Here is a 13,086-nt window from a genome sequence, read left to right on the forward strand (position 1 = left end):
CTAACAGGTGTCTTGGTTCAAGAAGAAACCCAAAGGTATTCATTTTCTTTCCAACCTTTGGAATCTGCCCTTCATCTCCATATGAAATTTGTCCAGCACTTCTGTCGTATTACGTTTGAATTGCAGTTCTATTGACAGTCCTACATTAGAACTCAACTTCCCATCAAGTCTTTTCTTTCTTCTGGTTGTTTTGATTACTGGGAATCCATAGTATTCACTACCTTCTTTTGCTTTTTCGATGGATTGGGTTTTTATCAGTTTGTCATCATTTTGCAGAAAGCATGAAAGGGTACTAATTTCTTCAGCAGCTTTCCGTATATGCAGTCCAGACTTTTGTAGTTTCTTCTGAACTATATTAATTGGGCGCAGGAGCTTCTTAATTTTCCACTGCATGAAGAAGATTCTGTGCTAATATTATATGGTATTACGTCATTTTTGGTTGTTTATGTTTTGTGCGAAAGCAAAAGGATTCAGAGCATACAAAAGTGAGAAAGATCCATATCTCGTTAAGCTCGAGTATAGAAATACTCCGATAAGTAGACTGCCGTATTCACCATCACAATTGCTGACGAGTAGAAGACTCAGGGAATGATTCCAACTGATCACAAACTATTGAAACCATCGGTAGCTTAAAATGCAGAGACATTACTCAACGAACGACAGATGAAAAGAAAAGTGAAATACGATGCAAAAGCAAGACTACCTAAAGATTATTCTGTCGGAGAGTTCAAACATGGCAGAAAGCAGTTGTCATAAAAAACATTCATCACCCAGATCTTACATCATAAAGACAAACGGTGGAAAAACATACAGAAGAAATCAACGCTTTTTGAATAAGAGTTTCAATGAAGACATCTCTGGGTACTATGATACCGATGAAGACAATGAACAGCAAACTGTTGGAACAAACGAAACAGACAGTTATAGACCAACGTCTAGAGAACTTGTTGTGCCAGTCAAGACAACCAGAAATGGACGAATTGTTAAAGTTCCTAGTAGAAAGGGCCGGCCTTAGGCCACTGCAGCCTATGCGGTCGCAGTGGGCGCCGCGCTTTCATAGGCCCCGCGCTAATTCCAAGTGTACATTATTAAATTAAACCATTATAATGTATATAAAATAACAGGTTTTTCGCGACCTCCTGATTTTCCAGGGCTCCAGGAAATCTCATGAAAAGGCAAAATATACGATAAAGTCCTGAACTTTTTTTGAAGTTATTCAAATCTCCTGAAGAATAGACGAAATTGACATTTTGGGGTGACAATAAATAAAAAGTGACATTGCGAGCTTTCATTTGATAAAAATTTATTGCAAAGACGAAAGTAGGCCTATTTTCTAATTCAAAAAAACATTATTTTGACATTATGCTTATCCCTACCCAGACTAGGCCCCGCTCGATCTGTTTCGCATAGGGCCCCGAAAATGTTAGGGCCGGCCCTGCTAGTAGATATCACTCTTAAGAACTTTAAAAGGAAGGGTGTGATAATAACTTCAAAAGGAAGGATGTGCTAATATTATATGATATTACGTCATTATTTTTTGTTTATGTTTTGTGCGAAAGCAAAAGGATTAGATGGAAATAAAAAGAGTTTCCATTGGATTGAGGAAAGATGAATAGAGGGGTAATAACTCCAGTGTGAAGTTTAATTCTGAAATTATAGACGCCAAACCAGAATAATGGACTATTCTAGCATTATTAAGAATAACTTTTAGATCTGTTATACTTGATTCTGTAAATTTTGCTTCAAGGTTAATTAGTGTAGCCATATAATACTCGCCATTTAGATCTATTATTAGTAAAGGTAACAAGATACCTGGAATTCGCTGTATATCATGCAGTTTTATTCGTGGCAACAAAGTTTAAAATGCAAGACTAATTTTAGTTTTTAAATTTGATCTCTGTGGGAAAAAATATGTTTAAAATGTCAACAAATTCAACGTACTGATAGACCTAGATCTAGGTTTAGTCTTTGTTATAAATTTAATCCATAAATATTGAAAAAATAAGACACCCGTTGACACTATTTGTCAATCAAACATATTAATTTATGTATTTACAAATAAATTTCGGACACCCATTTGGGGGCCCCCCCTAGGTGGGGGCCCGGGGGGATTTTAAAATTCTCCCCCCCCCTAAGTTACGCCACTGCTATCAAACTTAAGGACAAGAGAGGTAACTAGTTCTCTTACCTGCGGAGTAAACCGGAGAAAGCATCAACTGCTGGGATAGTCTTATGATAAATCAACTAAATTATATTAGTCACCTGTGTTCTGAGGCACGTAGGCTGATAACAGAAGGACATTGTTTGGCACGGCAGGGTTAACTCTTCTGGGGGTCAGGGTATGGAAAAACTCATATCAGTACTTCTAATCACCGAAACAATATTTAGATCCCCCCCACCTTGCCACTCTGTTATGTAGCCTACAATTATCCAGATACAAAATCTAGAGAATCAGTGTTTTGTTTGTTTTAAAGTCAAGGATTGTTCTTTTCAAATAGTTTCTATTTGGAATGTTAAGAGTGGGTAGGGTATCACCAAAGTGTTATCTTCGTTTATCAGTTGAAGAGACCATTCATTGGTGTACATCCAATGGTGTCGTTGCTGGAAAACTGAATGAAAAGTTACTATACAGAGATAATAGTGAATTACGTTATAGTGACTATGTTGACTGTTGTAAATAACCACGTCAGTCACCTTTTTTTTTTTTTACACGTGCAATTATGGGTCAAGTTTTTGTCATGTATTTAGCTATTTAGATGGACATTGTTGTAGCGTAAAATAAACAGTTACCCGGTATGTACATGGAAATAGTTTAGGCGTAAAGCAATAAGACTATTGATGAATGGACATTGTTAGAGTAGAACAAAGAGATAATTAGTGAATGGACATTGCTCTAATGAAAACATCGATGTAGCAAGACATAAAATTAACTGGGGGGGGGGGGGGTTCAGCTATTATGATTAAACTTTCATGTACAAGTCAGTTTGTAGAATATTGCTGTAGGCTAGTAGAGAATTAACATTAACATTATTTGACAGGCCTAGAATGCTTTTTAATAATTGAGCATAAAAAAAAAACTTCGATTAAGTGACTAATTGACTAACCCTGACTAAGTGACTAATTGACTAACCCTGACTAAGTGACTAATTGACTAACCCTGACTAAGTGGTAGATCGACTGAGAAAAAGATTTGAAAGTTTCGTGATATTTGCAATGTCTTAAGTAGAGTCGTACTTCTTTAACAAAATGTTACTATGACAACTCAATCTACAATCTGGGCTGTACAAAGTTGTGTTCTCTAAGCTGTGGCTAGCTCTTGGAGATCTCTGGAACTAACATTTTTTTTGTTGTAAACAGCGTCAATAATATTGAGCTGGAATCTTGTATGTAAAGACGAGCAATGTTGCAATGTATGCCTACAGTAAAGATCCACGGGGCTAAAGGGAGACCAATCGAAACAAATACGGTAGCTAATTTAAGCCAGTGTTGATAGTAGTTGATACTATCGATAGGCTACTTTAAAATAGACAATGTCATTAGATCTTGGTAGAGTTTTCCTTAACGCATGTCACAGACATTTATGTTGTGTAAAGACAAAGTGTTGCTTCAGTACAAAGTCTTATATTATTTATTTGCACATCTTGCAAGTACCGTAGGCCTATCGATTGTAATGAAACATCTGAAACCTAACACATGATTAGAATTTTAAAAATCTTTTAAGAAAAAATGGTGTGTGGGGGGGGGGTATTGTTTAAAAGCGAGTTTGTGTGTGTGTGTGTGTTTTCTTAATTCGTGCCATCTTTTCAGTCGATTTGGTCAGTGTTAGGTCAAATTGGATCCGTGTTGGCTATAGCGGACTTGGTCTCGTTGGCGGGCTATGAGACACCACGCCTTTGTAGCTGCCTGTAAGAGGCACTTGTAAAAAAAAAAATGCAAATTAATTTCTAATTTAAAACAAAAAAGATAAAGTGTTTACAATATATTTTGTTTTCAAGTTTTGCAAAGTTGTGTGTGTGTATCTGTGATTTTTTTTTGTTTAAAGCTAGGACACGACGTGTCAAGCAACAGTCCAGACTGTACAAACAAAACAATCCCTTTTATCCTTGGCCTTCAAACGTTACCGCCAAATGCCAACTTTTTACCTTTAAAAAAAAATGTGTGTCAGCTGAAACTGTTCAGTTTGTCAAGAGGATCCCAGCTCCTGCATGAGACCTTTTTTTTTCCCTGAAGCTAAACGTTATCCATACTCAGCTGAACAACGACTTCACTGAATAGTTCGTTTGTATTCCTTTCATTGTGAATTGAAATACTGGTACCGGTAGTTAAATTATTATACTATTCTTCCATGAGCAATCAGCAGAAGACGGTACTGCTGCAGACCTGCCACATCACAAAGAAACATATTGTATTTCTCTTGAATGAATCTGGACCGTGTCAGACTTGACTATTAGCCCGTAGTTACAAGTGTGAACAATGCTCTTATGTTTCTTATTATTACCAATCTTACAACTTATCTTACAAACTGCTGATGTTCCTTCAAACAGATTTTTAAGTCATTCATTTATCCAATCTCAATCATTGTTGTTTTGTAAAGTTTTACCAAATACTTACAATAGTTTGGACTTTGGAAAATAAAGTCGTATAGGAGGGGAACTATGCTTAGAAATAATGTTTAATTCATAGGGGATTTTCATATTTCACAGCAATTTTCTCTTTAAGTTTTATGCTAAGTCTTAAGAGTCATAACAAACAAACAAAAATAACATCAAATAAACATAGAACTCCTGTAAGAAATCAGTCACGTTGGCAGCATGCTAGAGAAGCGCACCTGTCCTTAAAAATATCGCAGGCTACGTCATATTACCGCATAGTCTATATTTAGTTGTCCTTAAAAAGAGGTCAGTTTTTCTGTTGTCCTTAAGCTACGTTCATAATTTTTATTTTAACATTGTTTTAAATACAACATTAAAAAAAAATGTTGACGTTTAATTGAATTCAATATCAAGTTTGCCCATGAGTAATGATTAGCAATTGCCCGCCAAAAAAAAAATTAAATATAAAAGCCGAGAAAAAGACATTTCACCCGCCAACTCTAGTTGTTGCTTTTTTCAGTTCGCTCCCCTTCCCGTCGCTTCCACAACCTCTCCCTAGCTCTGAATGGGGATTCGTTCCTTGTTGTCAGCAACAGTCAACCAATCGTCTCGCGCCCAGCCGTGCGTTCAACTTGTGCTACACTACTGATCGTTATAGCTGCTAGAAAAAGGGCGGAAAGTCGTGAGTAACCTCAGTTGCGCTCAATACTAACTCAAAGACAAGTCGAGGTTTAAGTTGGCTCGGAGAGTCTACCATAAGAAGACCTTCCACCAGCTTTCTCGGATTAAAAGTGAACAACGATGTCGCTCAAGTACGATGAGGTCCCGACGACAGAGATAGTGGTCAATGATGTGGATATCGATGAGGGGATCGCTGAATGTGTCATCATAGACATTACTGACCAGGTAAGACTTTTCATTTTCCAACATTCTAGCTGTTTACCTAGAGGTAGTTGCGTGAGTGGTAGGCATGTGGAAGTGACTTTATTCTCTCGTCAACCAGGCCCATGGGCTAGCTTCTGGACCACTTCTCCCTAAAAAGGGCAGTCCGAATGGAGCACTGACAACGGACATCTACAAGGATTCGAAAGACTCCGGTTTTTCGTCTCGTGTGTCCGAAGTCGATGGAGTTGAGACGGATGAGAGAAAACGTCGCATGCTCCTCACTGACCAGAAGGCATTGGCTACACGCCTCACTAGGATCTCAGAATGCCAAAATGGTGCGTTTCATTTTTTTGGTTAAAACAATCGCTTCACAATCACACTAAAAGTATTAGACTAGCTGTGATTTTGAGGAGGACGGTACAGACTTTTTAGACTAAACAACGCTAAGACTTTTTTTTTTTACCATTTCAAGCCATTTGTTAGATCTAGATCTAAATGTAGACATCAAATTTAAAACATCTCTAGTAAATAACTGAACTAGTTACAGATCTAGATGTAATATAGACTAGGTCTAGACTAGACAAATCTATATCTAGATTTGAACTCTAGATCTAGATTTGTTTTTGACTGAAAGACATTTTTTGACAGCTGTTAAGATCTATTTAGAGTCTAGATATAGCCTCTAATCTAGAGTAGATCTACAGTATTTTTTGAAGCATGGATCTTTTTTTTTTTCTTAATTATGCTTCTTTTTTATTATCATAGTCCGTGATGTCAAACCATTTCAATAATATTGATTCTTAGGAAAATAAATCCTAAGTTGTTTTTGTTTTGTGTGTATTTCTTTGTTGCGTCATTATCGTATCCCACGTGGTTGTTAAGACTATTGACCATACCATACCGGCTCAAAGCGCGCAGTTATGCGCGCGCCGGCTGCCTCTTTTTTTAAACCGGTATATTCTAACACAGTTCCTGCTTGAACTGGTTTGAACCGGATCGTACGTCTCGCCTGGGCAGAGCAGTGTGAAACGAGGTCAAATAACTGGGGCTAAATATAACTCACAAAATAGCCTACAAAAAGATATAGGAATAATGTTTAGAATTGTACCAAAATTAGATTACACCTATTACAGATTTATCGCGAAACCATTGTTGCAAAGAAAATGAATTTTTTTTCTTCAACCGGGAACTTTTTTTTTTAAGTGGGTCGGGAGTGTCTTCTGTGTTGTCCTCTAGTAGTGTTCAATATTGTGAGACTTGCTTTCTTCAGACTCTCAACTGCAAAAGTATCCTTGCATGACACCTAGTCATTTGTGATTCATTAGTATGTTACCTCATAGGGTAAATATATTCCTTATTTTTCAGAGCAACGAGGTGAGTATGATGTGTTTGTGCTGCTAATGCTTGCCTAGTCGTCTCCTGGCCTGCTATTTTCTTTTGAAAACCTTTTCCCTTGGTTGTTACCATTCCAAATCGGAACTAACCTTTTGTTGTTGTTTGTTTCCTCAACCATTAGATGACTCTTGCCATTGCCAACCCAAACAAGTTGCTCTTGTCATACTCAAGACGTTGGCCGTGGTGGCACTCCTGTACTTATTCATCTGTACCCTTGACCTACTCAGCAATGCATTCAGACTGTTGGGAGGAAAAACTGCAGGTAAGAGACTACCGTACACCACCGTACTTCATTCCCAAGTTCATGTGTATTTGTGTACATCCTGATACAACACACCTCTAATGAACTTCTTAAATTATAGAACAAAACAGATTCATCTCAGATCTAGTAACACAACAAAGAAACAAAATGTCTATTTAAAAAGTTACATATAATTTATTTATAAGATCCAGTTATTCAACAATAGATGAATGTCATTTATTTTGACATTTTCAGGCAGTGTGTTCCAGGACAGTGCCTTGCTGGCTAATCCCATCACTGGCCTCATGATTGGTGTATTGGCTACTGTTATCCTGCAGAGCTCTTCTACCTCCAGTTCTATTGTCATCACCATGGTGGCATCAAAGAGTATGTTTTATTCATTTATTTTAGTTCTTATGCCTTTTTTTATTGTTGTTATCAATGTTGTATAGTTTACATATAACTTCATTATTGAAATGTTTTGAGCCTTGTGTTGTTTGGTCACATTGAAATAGTCTCAATCTTTGTGCTGCAGTTATAGATCTTCATCCCGCTATCCCAATCATTATGGGGGCCAACATTGGCACTACAGTCACCAATACACTGGTTTCTCTTGCACACTCAATGGACCGTAAAGAGTTCCGCAGAGCTTTCAGTGGTGCTGTGGTAAGTCTTGTATAATTTTTAAAATAACTTTTAATGTTAATATACCAGTATATAGTTTTTATCATCATTCAGAATGGTAGTTGTATTTTATTTTAGAAACTAAAAACCTTGTACCTTGTTTAATTGTGAATAGGTTCATGATGTCTTCAATTGGCTTACTGTTTTAATTTTATTGCCACTGGAGCATTTCACTGGTGAGTTATAAAAACTTTGTTAAAGAAAATAAATTAATGTTGCTACTACTAAAAATAAGGATTAGTCTCTAATTACAGATATATTATTATAATATAGCTTATTGTATTATGTAATATAACTTATAACAATATTTTTTGTAGGTTACCTGTACTACCTGACTGGAGCAATAGTGAACAGTTTGGATATACATAATTCAAGTGCCAAGGATCAAGACTTGTTAAAGAAGATTACTAAACCCTTGACTAGTAAAATTGTTCAGGTTGTTATGAATTAGATTTAGCTCAAATTTAAAGAGTCATTTCTCAATTTGTAATCTTAGCTATTTTCTTCATTTCATGCATAGTGTTTTGGCATGTTCATTTTATTCATTCTTTGTCTAAAACTGATCCCTTTTTTTGTTTTGTTCTGTTAGATTGATGAACATGTGATAACTGCAATAGCGGAAGGAAAGCAAGAGTTTGCCAATCAGTCAGTGCTCAAGGTATATCATCTATAATGTAACAACAAAATAATTTGTTGATCTGTTAAAAATCATAGAGATTATTCTGGTATTTGATGTGAATACTTTTTCTTGTTACTAAAATTTTTAAGAAATATTTTTCACTTATCATTATTTGCAATTTTTATTGTGTATTTTTGTTCTGTGGCATAAAAATAAAATAAACGACAAGGGTTAATTTTTTTTATCTATACAATTATATATTCTATGTTTTGGCAGATAAACTGCAAGTTGCCTAGGGTACAGCAATATGTGTTAGTAAATGAATCTATTGTTGACAATGTCACTGGAGATGTTTCATGGAATGTTTTCAACCGAAGTGTGATAGTGACACCAACAGAAACCTGTGAGTATAGTGAATGTTTTTGTAGGCAACTTAGTATTTACTGCATTCTAGGAAACAACTATTTTTTTTTACTGTTGGAGGGGGAAATTCTTTTGAGGAAAGAAAAAAGTTTTGAATTCAACTAATGCTAATACTATATAATTCTGTTTTCAGGTAATACATTGTTTAACTTGATTGGCTGGAGTGATACATCCTCTGGAATATTGCTTTTCTTCGTCTCAATTGTTGCGCTCTCACTGTGTCTGTATTTGATGGTAAAAGTGCTCCACTCTCTGCTAGGAGGACAGATTGCCAAGGCAGCTCGCAAGACCATTAATGCAGATTTTCCCAAACCTTTTCACTGGCTGACTGGATACTTTGCCATCATTGTTGGTGCTGGAATGACTATCTTGGTCCAGAGCAGTTCTGTCTTTACTAGTGCTCTCACACCATTGGTTGGCATTGGATGTTTGAAGATTGAACGCATGTATCCATTGACCTTGGGATCTAATATTGGAACCACATTTACAGGTAGTTATTTTTAAATATTTTTTTAGTACGTAGAATTTTTTAAGGATGTATCTATTTTATGAAAACCAAAAAAGTAATGGAAGGTTACTTTATGTAATTAAATTTTCTTTCCAGGAATACTGGCTGCTCTGGCTTCATCACCTGATACACTGTCCACAGCACTTCAACTTGCATTCTGTCACCTATTCTTTAATATCAGTGGAATTTTACTTTTCTATCCAGTACCTTTCATGCGTAGAATTGTTCTGAACACAGCCAAGAAACTTGGACGCACCACAGCTCACTACAGATGGTTTGCCATAGCCTACCTTGTTTTTATGTTCCTTGTTTTACCAGGCATTTTCTTCCTTTTGTCATTCGCTGGTTCAATTGTCTTCATTGTATTTGTCAGTATTATAGCTTTCATTGCATTTGGTGTGGTGGTTATTAATGTCATGCAGAGATATGCTGCTTTGAAAAGATGGTTACCCCTGTGGCTGCACAACTGGAAGTTCTTGCCAGAAGTCATGAGATCATTGGCCCCTATTGATAGATGTTTACAGAAAGTTGTTGAGCCACTTCGCAACTGTTGTTGTGAATGCTGTACCAAGCGATGTACATGTCTGGCAGTGAGTGACATTGATAATGGATATATTGACAGCGACAGTGAGATAGACTCTTCTGCTTATTCCTCTTACCTTCCATCAGCTGCATCTTCCAGAATCTGGAATTCACAGTCTGGTGCTGACTTGAGGCATTCAGATTCTAGTCGAAGAATATATAAACCCAAGGAGTTTAGTTCCAGAAGAAACAGTTTGAACAAGAAGTCCTCTCCACTCCTTAATAGGGTGGAGGAGGAGGCCCCTTCCACCAACCTGCTTCCTTTACCCCCAACCACTCACCACCACCCCAACTTCTACATATCTAAGTCTGATTTGAATTTGAAAGCCCAAGACTGTGATGAGAAAGATGCTTCTGTTCAAAGTTCAGAGCTTACAGGTCAGGATGATAGCAGTGTCAAGTTTTTAACAAATCTTGTTACTTTGAACGAGAGCAAAATATAAATGTCAAGGAGTATCAAAGACTAAGTGAATTTCTCCTGGTAGTTGCCATATTTCCTGCTACCTTAGCTACAGAAGCTGCACTAGCATCAGCATTCTATGTCTCCAGAATTAGCTAATGGTATGCTGAAGTATTCATTGTTGCCCTTTTGGTGTAACATTACTGATCTGACATATCTCATGGTTACTAGACCACCCCTGCATTATGTCCTCTGCTACTAGTGTTTACTACCATCTTCCCAGTGTTGTGCACTATCTGTCCTCAACAGTATTATGTTATTAAATTATGTATTTATGTGGTTTTGATAACAAGCATGGACTGCCATTCCATTAGCTAACTTAGTCATTCCATAGTGATTGCCCTTGCTTTGTGATATTCACAACTTCAGGCATAAAAATCATTACATGTATTTATATATTTCACCAAGACCCAATTTTGATGTGCCATAGAACAACTAGTTCAATATAATCTTGGTGGTTAGTTTTATTCATCGACATATCAGAATTGTATGTTTTTATAGTTACTGTAGTACAGGGAATATTTTTAGGGAGTTTAATTGACCAAGGGGTAGCAACTACTGAAACTATTCTAATATGCATTAATTATGGGTAGTCCTATATTGGCTTCAGTTAGTCTACAGAAAGTTACAACTTGCAATTAGCTTTTTCTGTGAGTTTTTTTTTTGTTTCAATAGCTTAGGGTACTCTACTATGATCTGTATTGTGTGTAAATAATGTTATTTATTTGCTGTACAAAATGTTTATGTACATATATTTATTGATTGTCTGAATGTACAAGTGAGAGAATTAGTTATCTGAACTACATTTAGGTTTACTCATAAGCTTTTTTTTTTTTTTAATAAAACTTATTGTTTTCAAAATATTAGAAGAGTTGACCACTTATAGTTAGAATGAGGTAACAATGAATGCAAGAAATGTAAATATAGAATCTCACTTCTGCTAGAATTTTTTTTTTTTACAAATCATTTGTATAAATAAAAATTATTTTGAACTACCCATAGTCATTTTTTTTTTTTTTTTTTTTTGTGCATGTTGCTTACATTGTAATGAGCAAGATGAAATTTTAGAAAAGTATTTGGGACAAAATACTGAGATCCATACCGGGTATCTAAAAATAGCCTTTGGGTCTACATGTCAGAGTATGTAATAATGTGTCACATTGCATTTATAATTTATAGTCTAAATTCTGGTAGAATTTCTAGTATCTGTAATTACGATTAAGTTAATCATAGTAGACTAAGTCGGTGACTGACTAAATAGTATGTAAAGCAGTTGAATCAAGACCAAACCATGATTACTCACTTTTTCAAATCAATTATAGATAAATTACATTTAGAGATCTATGTGAAAACCAAAATATTCCTGACTGAAGTCTGCATCAAGCGGTGAGCTACGATAGACACCACATGTGTATACCGGAAGAAAGTTAAATCTTTCTATTGTTATTAAGACTAGACAATCCATGCCACTGATGCCAGACCTTATTTTTCTATATAAGAAATGATCTCAACTTCAGTCTTTGGCTATTGAACTACGGTATAATAAATTTATTTTTTGTGAGAGGGTGCTTTAATCATTTTTGAAGAAAGTTTGCTTTGTAACAAATTTAATAGATCTAGGCCTACATGCCTTTTGATGAAATGTCATAAATAAGGAAATGTATAAACATTTATTTTACAGCTGTAGTATGGTTCAACAAAAAGGAGCAACCATTGTTTGGAATTTTGTTTTTTTATTTCAATGAATGGGAAAGGAGGGTAATAGCATGGGCTGACCACACTGGGGGATGCCACTACTTGATCTAAATGTTTTACAACTGCAAAAGACGCAGCAATGTGCAGGCCGAACTGGTATCAGCTGCTGTAAAATGTTTTACTTGTTTCGGATGTTCCTTCAGAGTTGAAGATAATTTACTTCCTAGTCCTAACCTCCCACAGGGCGACGAGGGATAGGAGCGGGCAGGGTTTGAACCCGAGACCATTGATAAGTCCGAACGACAGTCCAGTGCGCAAACCGCACGACCAGGCAGCCATCAAACTTTCCCCCAAGAATGTAGGCCTATTAACCTTTTTATGAGATTTAGATGTCTCAGTCTGCGTGTGTCCCGTCAGCACAATGGATCGGTTTTTTAGCAACTCGCCAAAGACAGTAGCCTATGTCATTTATAAATAGAGCACTATGCGGGCATCACAACGGACACAACCAAGGCTATTTCTTGAAGATAGTGGAATTAATATCCAAGTACGATCTCTGTCAAGAGAGAAGATATGCCTCGAACCAAGGTTTGTATCAGTTTGACAATTGTTAGATCCAGATGAAAAAAGGGCTATATCAGTGGTTCTCTGTTAACAATTAATTCTTCGCTACAAAAGTTTTTTTCGATTGGATAATTTGTGATCAACTCGCCCCTCACTACATAGGTCTATTGTTTAATATTGTTATTACCGGTATTTAAGTTTACCACCCCCCTCCTCCAGAGGGCTTTAAGTTTAAACCCCTTCAGATGGTTTTGAGTTTAAAATCCCCCTGCAGATAGTTTTGAGGTTGAAATCCCCTCTCTTCAATATTATTCTAAAGCAAACTACAGTCCCCAAATTTTATGAGCGTAGCTAAGGGGGTTTTGAGTTTCCAGAGATTTTTTTAGTTTAAAACCTCCCAACAGATGGTATTGACGATAAAATTTCCCTTTTCGATAT

General features: G+C 36.3%; 1 protein-coding gene across 1 annotated transcript; it reads left to right on the forward strand.

Annotated features, from left to right (window-relative positions):
* Nucleotides 1-5,193: 5,193 nt before the first annotated feature.
* On the forward strand, nucleotides 5,194-11,386 carry LOC106050293 (sodium-dependent phosphate transport protein 2A-like). Its single transcript, XM_013205250.2, has 11 exons — nucleotides 5,194-5,498; nucleotides 5,596-5,812; nucleotides 6,994-7,134; nucleotides 7,369-7,500; nucleotides 7,649-7,779; nucleotides 7,913-7,973; nucleotides 8,115-8,233; nucleotides 8,387-8,455; nucleotides 8,693-8,819; nucleotides 8,973-9,329; nucleotides 9,444-11,386. The coding sequence occupies exons 1-11, from the start codon at nucleotides 5,394-5,396 to the stop codon at nucleotides 10,370-10,372; spliced, it is 2,388 nt and encodes a 795-aa protein (XP_013060704.2). The 5' UTR covers nucleotides 5,194-5,393; the 3' UTR covers nucleotides 10,373-11,386.
* The last annotated feature ends 1,700 nt before the right edge of the window (nucleotides 11,387-13,086 follow it).

This window comes from Biomphalaria glabrata, chromosome 11 (genome assembly GCF_947242115.1).
Source record: "Biomphalaria glabrata chromosome 11, xgBioGlab47.1, whole genome shotgun sequence".
Taxonomy (NCBI): Eukaryota; Metazoa; Mollusca; class Gastropoda; family Planorbidae; genus Biomphalaria; species Biomphalaria glabrata.

Coding starts and splice junctions, on each gene's coding strand:
- LOC106050293 (XM_013205250.2), top strand. CDS start 5,394: ATGTCGCTCAAGTACGATGAGGTCCCGACGACAGAGATAGTGGTCAAT. Junction 5,813..6,993: donor GATCTCAGAATGCCAAAATG/GTGCGTTTCATT, acceptor CTCAACCATTAG/ATGACTCTTGCCATTGCCAA. Junction 7,974..8,114: donor GCCACTGGAGCATTTCACTG/GTGAGTTATAAA, acceptor TATTTTTTGTAG/GTTACCTGTACTACCTGACT.